The sequence below is a fragment of the Nymphaea colorata genome, chromosome 5 (genome assembly GCF_008831285.2).
Source record: "Nymphaea colorata isolate Beijing-Zhang1983 chromosome 5, ASM883128v2, whole genome shotgun sequence".
In the NCBI taxonomy this organism is placed as follows: Eukaryota; Viridiplantae; Streptophyta; class Magnoliopsida; order Nymphaeales; family Nymphaeaceae; genus Nymphaea; species Nymphaea colorata.
The window spans coordinates 23,125,279-23,140,515 of record NC_045142.1 but is presented as its reverse complement, the minus strand read 5'-3'; the positions used below and the strand labels follow the sequence as shown (position 1 = coordinate 23,140,515).

At 36.5% G+C, this 15,237-nt stretch overlaps 2 protein-coding genes across 4 annotated transcripts; one reads left to right on the top strand and one right to left on the bottom strand.

The window, feature by feature from the left end:
• Window positions 1-1,922: 1,922 nt before the first annotated feature.
• Window positions 1,923-6,330, top strand: LOC116254099 (uncharacterized). 2 transcript variants are annotated; one of them, XM_031629189.2, is made up of 7 exons: window positions 1,923-2,117; window positions 2,291-2,347; window positions 3,121-3,183; window positions 3,828-3,875; window positions 4,981-5,037; window positions 5,756-5,815; window positions 6,118-6,330. In XM_031629189.2, exons 2-7 carry the CDS (start codon window positions 2,309-2,311, stop codon window positions 6,124-6,126), a joined length of 276 nt encoding a protein of 91 aa, XP_031485049.1. In that variant the 5' UTR covers window positions 1,923-2,117; window positions 2,291-2,308; the 3' UTR covers window positions 6,127-6,330. The 2 variants fall into 2 exon arrangements, with proteins under 2 accessions (XP_031485049.1, XP_031485048.1); XM_031629188.2 differs by having other exon boundaries at window positions 4,978-5,037.
• Window positions 6,331-7,657: 1,327 nt separating this feature from the next.
• Window positions 7,658-13,830, bottom strand: LOC116255103 (sucrose-phosphatase 2-like). Of its 2 annotated transcripts, none has more exons than XM_031630855.2 (9): window positions 13,459-13,830; window positions 12,278-12,363; window positions 11,862-12,161; window positions 11,627-11,728; window positions 10,409-10,603; window positions 9,814-10,104; window positions 9,437-9,623; window positions 8,150-8,196; window positions 7,658-8,053 (listed from the first exon to the last, which is right to left on the bottom strand). In XM_031630855.2, exons 2-9 carry the CDS (start codon window positions 12,335-12,337, stop codon window positions 7,961-7,963), a joined length of 1,275 nt encoding a protein of 424 aa, XP_031486715.1. In that variant the 5' UTR covers window positions 12,338-12,363; window positions 13,459-13,830; the 3' UTR covers window positions 7,658-7,960. The 2 variants fall into 2 exon arrangements, with proteins under 2 accessions (XP_031486715.1, XP_031486714.1); XM_031630854.2 differs by having other exon boundaries at window positions 13,513-13,829.
• Window positions 13,831-15,237: the final 1,407 nt, after the last annotated feature.

Here is a 15,237-nt window from a genome sequence, read left to right as displayed (position 1 = left end):
CCCGATAAAATTGTCTGTTAATTTCAATCTTTTTGGTGCGGGCGTCCACTTCAGTGAACAAGTGTGGTGCGATTGCTCCAAAGAAACAGACCCTCATCTCCATGGTGACTTTTCCACCCTTATCCAAGTCCTTGACTTGTCTACCTGGTGAAAGTAATGGGTATGATGCCAACAAGTGCAGTCTTCGCGTCAAGTCGTCTTCCTAAGCAGAACCAAACTTGATGGTAATTTAGTGAACTAATTCAAGATAAAGGAAGAGAGTGACTTAAGATATCCTGGAAACTCGAATTTCAGGATGTTTGATCTCAAAAGATTATGATCTCGGGGGAGTACATGGGAAGAAGTATATGACCGCATGAGAACCGAGGAGGTTGTTTCATGGGGTATTGAGCAACTAAGCAGTAAGGCGGCTCGCACTTAAGGGATTCGAAGCTTGAAACCTTGTGGTAGTTGTCATGTTTGGGTGTGTTATTTTTATGGGCTGTAAAAGGTAACACGACAATCGAGTTGAAATATGTACCATATATTCACCTAAACTCCAAGCAAGCCGTAACCGTAGAGGTATGAAAACATAGCCTTGAAAGTTATGCACAGAAAGTGGTTTTCCCTAAATAAACATTTTAAAAAATGTAAATGAAGGAGGTTAGGTTGCATGAGGGATATGATCAAATTATTGAAAGGCCCAGTCATTATTGTAGGATTTCATTGATACTCTTCCTGTGTTTATATCTCTAATTTTAAAAAAATAATAAATAAAATCTTTCCATTCTTACTTAAAATCACACTGTGATTACAAGTTGGTAAGAACACAAGTTAGTAACAAAAAGTAATACTTAAAAAAAAAAGTGCAGCTAAAAGTTTTTCTATATTAGCAAAAGTGCCTAACGTTTTGTTTGACAGTTTTCATGAAGAATATGGCTTTAATTTTATTATGAAACTTCTAAACTAATTTTCAAACTATAAGAACAAAAAAATCTCAAATGTATTTTTAACTAAAATAGCTTCTTGTGAGAGGATTCATTTGTGGTAAGTGGTGGCAGGTCAGACCTTGGTGAGGCATACTATATATATATATGTATGTTTGTTTGTGTAAGTAAGAGAGAGAAAAAAAAGGGAGAGAGAGAATGAAGACCGAAACAAAAGGGAAGAAGAAAAAGTAATTTCTGGATAATTTCTAATAACGATATCAGAGTTCGAGATGGAAACACAACCAAGCTTGCGAGTAATATCCTGAACTAATTGAAGATAAAGAAAGATGATAACTCACGAGAGCCCCGGAAACTCGGATTTCGGGATATTTGCTGTCAGAAGATTATGATCCAACTGGGTCGAATGAGAAGAATTCACGAAATGCGTATGAGGAGGAGGAAGAGGAGAGAGGAAGAAAGAAGAAAAATGGAGGAAGGCAGGTTGAATGCTGAGAGATAAGAAGAATATCGTCAAATAATTAAATGGCCCTCTTTTTATTGAGATTCTTTCACCGCGTAGGCTTTTAAAATTTAAGAAAATAGGATTATTTTCTATTTTAAATCAAAATCACACTTGTCTTAAAATGGCGCACGTGCAATTTAGTAATAAATAGTAATATTGAAAAATTGCAGCGAGATATTTTCGTACTTGAACAAAACTGGTTAGCTTTCTGTTTGACAGTTTTCATAAAAAAAAAAGTATGGCTTCGAATTTATCAGAAAACTTCTAAAACGCTTTTTCAAATTATAGGCAAAAATATGTCTCAAAATGTAGTTTTAACTAAAATAGCTTTCAAGGATGCATTGATGGTAAGTGCTGGCAGATAAGACCTTGGTGAGGACCCATTTATATGATGGACGCCATTTTAAGACAAGTGTGATTTTGATTTAAAATAGAAAATAATCCTATTTTCTTAAATTTTAAAAGCCTACGCGGGGAAAGAATCTCAACAAGAAGAGGGCCATTTAATAATTTGACGATATTCTTCTTATCTCTCAGCATTCAACCTGCCCTCCTCCATTTCCTTCTTTCTTCCTCTCTCCTCTTCCTCCTCCTCATACGCATTTCGTGAATTCTTCTCATTCGACCCAGTTGGATCATAATCTTCTGACAGCAAATATCCCGAAATCCGAGTTTCCGGGGCTCTCGTGAGTTATCATCTTTCTTTATCTTCAATTAGTTCAGGATATTACTCGCAAGCTTGGTTTTGTTTCCATCTCGAACTCTGATATCGTTATTAGAAATTATCCAGAAATTACTTTTTCTTCTTCGCTTTCCGTCTTCATTCTTAATTTTCTGCTTTTTGCTTCTTGTGATGAAGGAGGAAGAACCGGTGAGGATGGCGAGCTCTGATAAGGTTCCTTCTTTAGAGGAAAAGGTGAGGATTTTTCTTCCCCCAAACGCCACCATTCTTCTTCTTCTTCTCCTTCCCTCAGAGTTCCCGTCGAATGTACTGTCATGGCTTCCACGGTTCTGGACTCCGACGAATCAGAGCCCTCGAATTCATTTCAAGAAAATGCTCGTCCGTTGGATCCCTCCAGCAATCGAGCTGTTTCTTCTTCTTTCTGTTGTAAGAATGGCAGCCAACTGTCCCGGATGTGCTGGAAAGGAAAGTTCAATCTCAGCCGTCCATCGGCATTCATATCTGCTTCTTCATTATGCCTTGAGGTTCAAACTCGCTATGGTTTTGGTTTTCACTTGGTTGTAAAAAATGCATTTCCGGATTCCAATAACTTGGATCTGTTTGGGAAAGACCGGAAATGGTTCATCTCAGATCTAGTGTCGCCTACTTCTCTATATGGATATGGATCCTGATGTTTGGATCATGTCTGTTTGCCGAGGTTTCATAAGTCCGTATCAGATCCAATCAACAGGCATCCATATCCAAACACAATAGAAGTTACATGACCGCCCAATTGTCTCAAGGTTTTCAGGAACTCAAATGTAAGCTCTTGATTTAAATACATGTCCATGTTCTTGTTTTAAAATCCGTGCCAGAATGGCATTTCACAGATATGTGAAATAATATGGGCCACGAATCAAACGCCTTTAACTGTTCATAAATCCCAAATCATTTTAGCATGAGTTTAAGTTTAGATCTGGATTTGGTTCAAACTTTTTTGACCCGATAAAATATCTTTTTTTGTCCAGGTATCCTCAACGGCGAGTAGATACGGTGGGATTGCTCCAAAGAAAAAGCCCCTCATCTCCAAGGTAACTTTTCAACCCTTATCTAAATCCTGTAAACTTGTTGACTAGATAAATCCTTTATGTTGTGTTTGTTTAATCGTGGATCTGGTGATATGATGTCATGGGTTTAGGTCCGACCCTATCCCAAATGTAACCTAGATTTTAAATCCAGATCTCTCAAAACACATCTTTTAATGCAACCTCAAATCTTATGTCTCAAGCTATCAAACACTACCTTAAACTTGTTGATTGGTGAAATTAAAGGGTCATTTGGCAACCACGACACCGACACTTGCTGTCCCATAAATCTGCTCTAAAAATAGGGTAAATTCATAAATTAATGTAATACATTGTTTTTAGAATGTGCCCTACTTTTTCAACCAGATTCATCTTAATAACATTATATTACAGTTGCCAAACCACCCTTACTGGAATTAATGTGAAATGCATCAATATGGCCATTGAGTCGTTTTCCTAAGTGATAGGACATCAGCTTGTATAGGAGATTCTTTTTTTTTTATATACTTAAAAAAAAAACTAATTTTAAAACTATTTTATGATATATAATTCATATGGTTCTATTTATATGTTTAAGTTTTAAAATTAGCAGTACACTCAACCTATGTATGTTCTTTCTAATATTTTTCTTGTGCATTTGGAATTCACAGGATGGCAAGAGGGCCTTTTTTGACTCTGCGGATTGGGCTTTGGACAAGGTTTGAAGCGTTCTATTCTTTTTATCTACTTAAAATGAAAGAGTCTTAAACCTCTTGGGGTTTTTTTGGTGCAATGTTTTCAAACAATGTTTCTTTTCTTTTCCCAATAATGGCATTTTCTTTTTTGAGTATTTGATGAGTTGTTGAGTTTTAAAATAAGCTTAGAAAAAGTTACATTAAAAAAATTTATATTTACTAAATATTTCTCGATTCTCTACCCAAGAGCGAGCTTCTTGTTATCAGGAAAACTTTATTAATTCCATTTGACAAGTTATGGGACATTTGTTAACTCTATGTTTGGTAGTCTAGGATTTTAGATTTGAGGCTATAAGAATCTTAAAACCATGGATCTATAGTCCGACCTCCTTGCAACCACGTATCTAAGCTTTTTATTATATAAATAGATTTTCAAATCTGCATTGTGAACTCGAGATCAGCCTCGGATTTGAGATCCAATAGTGTCGAACATAGCCTAAACAACCCATGTTCCGGCCCTTTTCAATGACAGTTGGCATGCTTCTAGTTGATAAAGCCGGCAATGTCGGCCGGTCCACATGTCGCTCTTTCGTACCGAGGGACGCCGGCCTCACCACGTGGCAACAACCATGTGGTTAAAATATGTCCTTCCTCGACTTGGATTAATCAATCTTGTAAAATCCAAAGTTCAATTTGGTCTGCCAAGCTGTCAATTCAGTGAATTGGAGAATTCATCTGAGTAAATCAAAAAAATATCATTATATATTTTTAAGAAAATAAAAAATAAACAAGAACCTTAGAAAATCTCAAAAATATATTAATTATAAAACTAATGCAGTGTGTTGTGCGTGGGGACAGAGGCAAGGTAGGTCCGCATGTGCCCTTGTCCCACCCTTTTTTTTTAATTTACATTTAAATTTTTAGAAAATTTCACTTGTTCTATGTAAAAAGTTTGAAAAATAATATTTTGACCCCAGTCAAAATTTAAAAACTTTAATTCGAACTCACTCATGAAAAATTTCTGGCTTCACTCTTGGTTACGTGTGACTTATTTTGTGTACTTTTTTACCCCACAAACTTCTTCTTCTTCTTCTACTTTAACCCTTTTGATTCTCTTCATGCAAAGAAGCAAGGGGCAGGTCAGGAGTCAGAATGTGCCGCGGGATCTTTGCAACCTAAATTACAGGTACAGAAATTTGCAAAGAAAAGCGCTGCCTTCACTACCATTATGCTGCTCTTGTAGATACTTGGACATCCAATTTGGATCCAACTTATTATTTTTCATGTCTCTTAAATTTAGTTTGAGAAAGTAACTGGATCAAAATGAAATTAAGTTCTGCTTTCACCTTTTACTCACAAGCTATCATCACCGTATCGTATCGGCTGCTTGCCGAAACGATATTGGGCCGATATGGATTTTAAAATGATACTTTTTATTGTTAATTTGTTGCATAAGTACTTCTAATTATCTTTTCTGAAAATAAAAGCATTTAAGCCGAGCATGGCCTGAGGAGCTTGGTGCATCTGGTTGGGCCAGCGGCTAGTAGGCAGCCAATCACTAGTTCGAATTTTATCCGTGCTAGTATTTGCTCTTACCAAAGCATGCTATGACCGTAGGGGCAGGGGATGCAACAGCAGGCAAAAGATAATTTTAATAAAATTTAAATTGATTTAATTTGTTAACATATCGACCCAAAATTGCACGTGCCGATTCAGGCAGATTCAGCCTCCTATGCAAAGAAGCAAGGGGCAGGTCAGTCATCACACACATATCAAAATGAGAATCGAAAAGATTTTTCTCATTCCATTTTTCCAGAAATATATTTTCAATTCCAGATTTTCAGGCCATCAAACGGGCCCTTAGTGAAAACTGAATTATTGGAAATGTTCTTTTCTTTAAATAGAGAACGCCGCACCAACAGCTGCCTCCTCGAAGGCCAGCATGTACCTCAGTACGGACTTCCGTGAGTCTCTCTCTCTCTCTCTTTTTGAACAATTATATGCATTGGTTCATGTAAGCCTAGTTCTTATTTTTGCTATGGAACATATTAAAATTTTTAGAAGTGAAATTTTTTTTTTGTTTAATGTTAGTGGGTGTTTTGAATTTGGTTGAATTAGGGATGTCAATATATCCGATTTGGATCAAATATATGTACATATATTACAGAAGTTTGCTTAAGCTGTCTTGGCGATTCTGGTAAACAAAAAAAAAACCAAAAAAATATGCAAGAAAAAACTGACATAAACTGTTGTTCTGAATTGGCAGAGTGAGTAGAGTTTGTGACCATATATTCAGCAGCATGGCGCTTTCAAGTATCTAAGGCAGTTTGTTTTATCTAAACTGAATGTGGGGGACTGTTCCTTGTAAAGACCCTTTCATCTAGTTATCTGTCATTTGGTAAGACTATGTTATCCTTTTAATGAACAATACTGAAAATGAAATAAAGAATCAAAAGCATAAAATGAGAGACAAATAGAAGAAGACCATATAACTGCCAAACTATACAATATCTAAAAGCTTTTGGATGCAAAATTTAATATGCTTCGTTTTATTGAGATTTTAGTCCGTATTTTGCCTTATCTAAAAGAAATCACTGGGCTTTCTCCCCTTCCTTAGTTGCAGTCACATGACCTTAAACCCTAAAACTTAATGTTTTGCTTTAGATAAATATCACAAGATTTGCGCCGCAAATGACTGCAATGAGAACATAATTTTCTTTTGGTGTCATTAATGGGAATGGATAATTGTAGACATAAAAAAATTACTGTTGGTGCAACCGCAATCAAAACCTGAATATGTTTGGCCTGATCAGCCTAAATACTGCTCCTCCTATTGATATTCCTACAGTCCTAGAACTAGAAGCTAAGCTCCTAGTCCAAAGAGGCAATGTCACCTTGGATCTTCATATGGATATGGATCCAAACTAAATCCAAATCAATTGTTGCTGAAAAAAGTAGTGTCAATGCAAATCTTTCGTCGGATTCGCAGCAACCATGATCAATGTTCCGCTTTCTGAACTACAATGGACCAATCAAAGTAAAGATTCAACTTCTGAAAAAAAAATAAAAGGAAAACAACTTGAGTAATTGATTGAAGTAGCTTCACATGAGAAAAAAGCACGAAGGAGGAAATTGTATCTTTTTATTATCAAGCATTACCACCCTCTATAGCAATTTCCTTCTCTCTCTCTCTGTATTCAATGTAGTAACGCCATCAAATTACTGAGATATATCTATATACAAAAGATTTGAAATATTTTAGTTGAATAGAACGAGTGGCTAGGGATGTAAACTGTTCCGATGGTCTTTACCAAGTCCGATTAATTAAATTTTATGTAATCAGAGACAGATTTGAACTCTAATAAGCTCATTTTTAAAAGTCAAGTTCAGGTCAACTAGCATAAGATTCAATATTGATATTTAATTGGGTCAGACGCTTATTAAATCCTGGTCAGATATCGGATTCAGATTCAAGTTCAGTTGCAAAACTGCATACTGATTACTAAATCTGAATCTAACGAGCACTCCAGTTCAGCTTTTTTTTTACCAAATCCAAGTAAAGGGATTCAAAATCTAATCTATAATCAGATTATATCACACCCAATTACATCCTTGCCCATGGCGAAGCCAAATTAAAGCCCTGAAAACATTTCAATTGCATGGGTTGGGTTCGACCGATTGATGGCCTGGCGTTTGACAAACACCCTTTGTATAGAAACGGGAATTCAGAGTACTGTATTACCAACGCATAGCAGGTAGGCAGTATTACTTCTGTAGAGAGAGAGAGAGAGAGAGAGAGAGAGATGGATGCACCAAAAAAGCAAAACACGATATTGATCTTGGCACAAAGTATGGTTAACATGGTGCAGAAATTCCATTCCCAGCATTAAAAAGGGGACTAATACTTGTTACATGACCAACTTATTTGTATGGGCGGCCATTGTTAGCATAAAGTATTGACATTTGAAGCACGGTATGAGGGAATGAACCATTATTAAACTGAACACCAGCTAACATTGCATTAAGAAAAGAAGATGGCCGCCTATTGGGCTAATATGAGTAATTTTCTATCACACAAGATGGTGCAGGATAAGGTGCTCCCTCACCTTCTAGAATATCCAACCACTCCCATCAGTGTTTTCGATCCCATCCAACCATGTCTGATGCAGATGAAGCCACATGAATGAGTCTGATGCCCCACCCTGTTAAAATTTCAGAGTAGATTCAAGTTTAAATCCTCACTCATCTGTATTATCTGTACAAGCCAACCAACTGGATTGATTATCCGACCAAGTTACCTTAGATTGCAGTACAGCAGATGCAATACAACCTCGTTGCTCTTCCCCTGGAATTAGCAGGAACATGAGCAACAGAAGGGTTAATAACAGCACACAAAATTCTACAATGTAAACCATCAATTGGGTACATGGATGTAAATATCTGAGCATGAGACATCCGCCCTTAATCAAGCAATAAGATTTTATGTTCATAATTTCACTATTCATGACGATCTTGAGTTTGGTTGGGGGGGGGGGGGAAGGAGGGGGAGGAGACAAATAGTTCTGTAAATGGAACCTCAATAACCGCAAAAAATGAAATAGTGTGGATTGCACTAGCCTAAGGTTTAGAAGCTAACTGTATGAGGTTACCTAATCATGCAGAAAAAGATCAATCAAGAAAAATGAAAGAAAGGATATACAGATTAATTGGCCCAAAAAATCAGGGAAGAGAAGAGCAAGAAGAAACAGGACTCAACACAAGGTGCAAAAGCAGCTTATATTTTTTAACATACTTCTATATGTTATGATGCTTAAACCTTGTGCTTGTCAAACTAAAGAATCCTTTACTTGGCATGGATGCGTATGGCTATGAGGTCAAGAACTTTAGAGCAGATGGTTTTTTGTTTATTGAGCATGGATGAGGCATGCCATGACTGGGCTTGCATCACCGTCCTCCTAAAGCACCTTTTTTAGATTTCATAGCCTGGCAAATACCACACTTCCATGCAGATGAGACAAAAAAAGACAAAAAACAAGCCCATCTCATCTTGATCTATAGAAATAATTTTGCTTCCAGAACAAGTTTCCATTGCAATGTTTCATTTGAAGTTCATGCAACAGTCAATATATTGAAGAAATGAACTGCTACTATCTCGACAGATAGAATCAAAAAGACAGTTGCAGGCCTGTCTAGACACCTCAACAAATAAGGCTAGACCTAACTGAGAGAAATAAACAAGTGTAAAGGCAAAAGTTTTATATGTTGAATTGTTTCATATGACCTACATAAATCATGAAACATGAAAAAAATGATATGCATGTTCTCAGCAGACATACACATGTATGCTTAAGTCGAATTGAAAACTTTTGAGAGAACACTTTCATTGGAGAGTAATATCAACCTTCATGTTAAGAACATGCGTCAAAAGAAAGCTGCACATCCTATAGCTTACTTTCTTCATTTGAAGTTACAGAATTCTTGACATAGCAGGATGCCTATGCAATCAAGTTAAAGTAACGAAGTTTGAAAGCACTCCTAGGGATATAAGAGATTGATGGTCCCTTTTTTTAGTGTAAAAAACTCACCGGACAACTCCCACTTATGAAACTTCACAAGCCATGTATCAGAGTGAATTTGTGCAGTTGAAACCCTATCAATCCACACTCGAAACTGCTTTTCCTGCTTGTAACCGTAGGACTTCCCCAATGCCTCCAATGCTTTACAAAAAAATTGTTCAGCACCCCATGGGTGGACAATGGCTCCATCAGGGGACTACAGGATACAGCAAGAAAATGTCATAAGACAAATCAGAAATGTCCAAAGAAACCAAGAAAAACGAGAGCTTTCTGATGCTACAACAATTGGATAAGGTTTCATGAATTAAACTTATTCTGACAGCAAGCTCTACTTAAAGTTAAAAACAATAGAAAATAAAGTGGTTAGTTCCTCAATCATGACATACCAAGGTACTTTTTATCTCCTGCAGAAGCATCTCTTGATTTTCAGTGTCAGCACGGCACCATCTTTCATACAAGCAATAAAACTTTACCACTGCATGCCCAGGAGTGAAACTTTCGGTCTTGCACTGAGAGTAGTCAGATATATCTCTTGGAGAGATAGCGGGTCCTAACTTAAAATGACCAAGAGCTTGAATAATTCCTGATGCACATCTCTCAGTAGCATGAATTACTTTAGGGTTGTTCTTGGCATTTTCTGCATGCCACAGGAGAAGTTCTTCTTGAGCATTACTAACCTGCAAATCAATTAAAACAAATTTTACAATATCAATGAAAAACCACATAAGGAAATTCTATGATTTGACAGCTTCAGATCAACAAGACAAAATAATTCAATGTGGTTAGACAACCATTAACCTTACTGCTTAAGGCCAATATTAGCATTGAAAGCAACATTTCTTTGGAAACTTCAGTACATAAAATACCTTTTTAGTTAGTGCACACAGGTTCATCAGTAGTAACACCTGTAGAAGCCTATGCACGGCCTCCCAAGTCATATTAAATAAAAAAATAAGAATATCTTGCTTCAGGGCCACTTACCATCACACCATAAACATCGGGTACACTGAATAAATCTGCATCATTTCCAGAATCACCACATACAAGAGTACTTGCAGGAGGCTTGCCTTCAGAATTGAATTTTTTGAGCAAATATGCCAAAGCTTGCCCTTTTCCAGCACCTTGGGGTAAGATGTCCAGATCAATGCCACCACTGTAAATGATTTTCACATCTAACTAGAGTACATCAGGAAAGTGAGAGTTAGCTTTCAAGATACAAGAGTTTACCATGGTATAACAAACAAATAAGCCACAATCACCTCAAATTCACCATTTGAACAAACCCAGCTTTATAAGGTATGACATAAAAAAGAAGAAGAAGTGCTATATGGCATTTCAAGCAATAAAAGGTGGGAAAGAAATGAAAAAGCAGATATCTTCTTACGTGGTGGGGTCAACTTGTGTGTGTGTAAGAGAGACAGCGAGAGAGACAAGAAGAAGAAGAAGAAGTGATATATGGCATTTCAAGCAATAAACAACTGGAAAGGAACAGAAAAAGTAGATGCCATTTTACTTAATGTCGTCAATTTGAGAGAGAGAAAAAGAGGGAGAGAGGCGCCACAAAAATGGAAGACAAAAGAGAAGAAAAGACAGCTAACATTTTCCTTAGTGGCATCAACTTGAGAGAGAGAAAGAGTCTATGTGCCAACCGTTTTGTTCCTTCAAACTTTATCTTGCCTCTAGTTTATGCATGCCACATTCCTAACACCAGTAGCAGCTTGCATGAAGAAATACAGAGAGAAGGAAGTTCATTGTGGATTATTTGTCATATTAAGCTACATAAAAGGCTTGTAAACTACTGTAGCAACTAGGTGCTTGTTTGATCAACAGGTTCCAGATCTTTGTTCGGTGCATCAATTGTAGGCAACTAGAGATAGGTGATAGAAGTATTGCTATATTGGCCATCCATGATAGCCCTACTGCAAGTCTCCATCCCTGGGTTTCAAGTGTTCATTTGTTGCTTTGCATAACCATCTTGTCTCCAATTGAAACTTTAACTTTTTTATTCTAGACAAGGTCATAGGAACCAATGACCTAGAAAATTAAGGGATGACATTACAAGCTACAACCTAAAGAGTTTCTCATGTCATCTTTTATTCTTTGTGATAAAGCAGAAAGACTCCAAATTATTCACATGCACAGAAACAAAGACATGTTCTCTCTTCCTCTGGATTTTAACAAGTAATAGCTTTATCTTACCCCGCGATCCTTTAGCTTGTCTGAAAGTGTGGTAATTGCTTCCTGGGCATGCTCCTTTTCCACGTAGAAACTGACTTTGTGAGGTCGTTGCTCAGTTGGCGACTGTGAAAACCTCAGAAACAAGACAACATCATTAATAAATCTGCTTTTACTAAGCATTCACACAGATGTTACTTACTAGGGACTCCGTTACATCGACATTAACAAAGTCCACAAACAAAAACTAAGCACTTGCCTGGAACTTGAGATATGAAAGTGCAGATGCTTCCTCAGTAACTATCTTTCTATCCCACTTTTTGTTCAGAACATGTTCCCAACCATCATCTGACAGCATAGCTTGACCATACGTTATTTCAGTCCCCACAGACGTGATAGTTATATCAGGAGAAAGCATTGGCTTTTCCTTCCTCAATTTCTTGTAAAGTGTAGGTGATCTTCCGGTAGAGAAAACCAACATTGAGTTATGCCTGTAATGTGCTTCCCATAAGGCATTAAATCTAAGCAATGATAAATTGTCTGGGTCATGATGATCAACCTGCAAAATAAGTTCAAAAAATCGCCATGTTTCAGAAACTGCCTGAATTCCATCATATGCAACATGAGCAACTGTGAAGTATCAGAAAGGCACAAGAGTTAGTAGAGCCAGACTACCATCGTATGATCAAGATCAGAAACTAACATAACACGAGCAGGGCCACTTAATATATCCATCTTCCTAACTGCAACCACCTTCAATGCTGTGCATGGGCAGAAAATTTCAATTTCAGTCCTTCAACATAGGAGAAAAAAACACACAGAAATAAACCCCAAATTTTTAGTCGTAATGAAGCAAGAAGTGATGATATCAGTTAAGAGAACATCAATTACTACCAATATCTCAATTCATCAAAAGAACATCAATTACTACAATATCTCAATTTATTAAGGAACGCACCACAGGTCCACAACAATGCACAGAGATGTATTTGCCTGCTGTTTTACATGCTCCGCAGATGTGGCACTTGTCTTTGTTAATCTTTTTAAAAATCTGTTTATCACTACTGAACTAAATTAACTCTATGCAAAAGAAACCTGAAAATGTCACATGATGTACGATATTCAAACTCAAGATTACGATAATGTCAAGGACAGATCATACATTCTCCACCTAGCAAAATCTGGATTAAATCAAACACCAATGGTTACTTTTAGCAGCGCCTGGATGATAAAACTAGAACCATTTTGAGATTGTCATCCATAGAGAAGGTCTTATGTTTCCTAGTGAAAGATATAAAGACGCAATGCGAAGTCTACAGAACAATAGGCTTTAGCATCTGACACGATGATCGTTAATGAGCACTAGATGCCCCAACGACGGTTACTTTACAGTTGATCAGAATCGTGAGAATGACCAGTCATCATCAAGTACGCAACTAGGCAGTAATAGTATTAAGCAAGGAATGGGGCTCAAGCTCAAGTTAGTGTCGAACTTTGAGAAACACCCGTGTCTGTGTGTGTGTGTGTGTGTGTGTGTGTGAGAGAGAGAGAGAGAGAGAGAGAGAGAGAGAGAGATTTCTGAAAGCTCTCAAGCTAAACGATTCCCCGACGTCCGAAAGGGAAGGAATGTACCCAATTCAACATAAAAGGCCACGGGAATAAGCTAATTGAAGGTATATGTCAAACGATCTTCGCGGAATTCAAGGAGGATTAATACTTGCAATCCCCACATGAAAGAAATGACGAAAACAAGAAACATCCACAATGCAAATCATGATAACATCTTTCTCAATTTCAACAAATGAGTTTCATGGAATTACGCGATGATAATAAATCAAGAAGTGGATAAAGCATACCCCGAACGAGGCTCCCAGAAAGAATACAAAAACGAAATCTGCGTACAAACTTACTGAGGAACAAGCGGAACCTACAAACAGATGATGGCAGACACGAGGAGGAACCAGAGGAGAAAAGACCAAATACACAGAGAGGGAAAGTGAGAGAGCTATGGATGACAATAAAGATGGATAATCAGAATGTCCTCTTCTGCGGTTGGTTCAGTTCCCACCATTGCATTGTCTTCTTCTATTTTGGGTTCACTTATCGAGAAGATATGACAGGCATATTCTCTCGGTTCTATGCTCAAAAATCAGGAAGGCTTCCGAATATTTTCCCAGGGAAACAAATTTGATGCGATGCCTCGAAAAGCTTATGGGGCTGATACAGACCTGCTCGAACTCCGCTTGTCTTCTTTGGAAAAATGCCACCTTACTTCAAACTTTATTAAGAAATATCTTAAGTTAACTATAACTATCTTAATATATTTGTTAACATAGATTTAATATGAAATATGTTTGAATCATGTTATTTTAGTGAGAACTGTTGATCTTTCTCTTATTGAAATTCCGATACTATAAGAGATGCTGATTTTCTTATTAAAAAAACTACATTTGAAAAATAACAATTGACGTAGTGTATGTTTCTTATCAAATTATTTTACTATTAAATTAAATTACTATATGTATAACCAAAACACTTTAATAATATATTTGAACGGGTATAATCTTCTGCTGATCTAAGTGGTAAGTCAAGAACTAGTTTTATTTTGGATTCATTTTGGATTGGCATTGGGTGGTTTAAATCTGGATCAAAAAATCCAACCATGGTGAGAATTTCACATCTAGAATGTGCATTAAGAAAAATGTTGATAGCCTCTACCCAGGTCCAGATCTAATATTCTCCCTTCTGAATTGGGTTGTTCCCCTATTAAGCAAAAAATAAGTTTGATTTTCATTAAATAATAATGTCTATTATTTTTATGTAATAATACAAAATACTATTCACACTATTATTTTTCGTAATTGGTCTACCTGCACCACTTCATCAAATTAATAAATGCATATAAAATCAACCTTTTGAATAAGAAGAATATAAGGAATGAAAAAACCCTGTCAATATGAGAACCATTATCCAACTTGAAAATCAAAAAAAAAAAGGCAACATGACATAGTTGAATATAAAAAGGAAATTGGTTTGGTTAATCATAAAAATATTTCAGTGCCCTCATCTTTTCAATTTATGTCCATAAATATGTTGACAAAAACAAAGAGAGAAAAATCAAGTTGGAGGTCATTCAAACACATTTTATTATTATTAATAAGAAAAAAAAAGACAAAACCTGTGTCCTGTTGGAACAAAAAAAACGAATAATTGGTCAACTTAAGTTTGCAAATAAACCTTAGATTTTGATATAAAATGTCCAAGTAAGGAATTTCTTTTCCTCTTTCGTTTCAGCCAGCAAACACTGCTTAAAAGAACAACGAAGTTCTCTTTCGTTAACTAAATATACGTACCCATCAGTCTGACATTAGTTATTCCAAACACAAATTAAAAAGAGATAATCAGTCAAAATATCTAAGATTTCATCCAACTAAGTTTTAGTGGTTTTTTCTTTCTTTTTTCCATTCTTTTTAAGTCTTATAGTCAAATAGATCTTGTTCCATTGTCTCCTTATTATTCAGAATTAATAAAGTCCAACTTCCCTTTTTTTATCCATTGATCGTTTTTCGTATATTTGTGGTTGTAAAGGGTTCTTTTACCTCACCCACTTGACAGCAAAACTGAAATGGACAGCC

Excerpts from the sequence above, each read along its gene's own strand:
- LOC116254099 (XM_031629188.2), top strand. The coding sequence starts at position 2,309 with ATGGCGAGCTCTGATAAGGTTCCTTCTTTAGAGGAAAAG. Across the intron at positions 2,348-3,120 it reads TTCCTTCTTTAGAGGAAAAG|GTATCCTCAACGGCGAGTAG; the intron begins GTGAGGATTTTT and ends TTTTTTGTCCAG. Across the intron at positions 5,038-5,755 it reads CTTTGCAACCTAAATTACAG|AGAACGCCGCACCAACAGCT; the intron begins GTACAGAAATTT and ends TTCTTTAAATAG.
- LOC116255103 (XM_031630855.2), bottom strand. The coding sequence starts at position 12,337 with ATGGATATATTAAGTGGCCCTGCTCGTGTTATGTTAGTTTCTGATCTT. Across the intron at positions 9,624-9,813 it reads AGGAGATAAAAAGTACCTTG|TCCCCTGATGGAGCCATTGT; the intron begins GTATGTCATGAT and ends TGTATCCTGTAG. Across the intron at positions 8,054-8,149 it reads CTGCTGTACTGCAATCTAAG|GGTGGGGCATCAGACTCATT; the intron begins GTAACTTGGTCG and ends AAATTTTAACAG.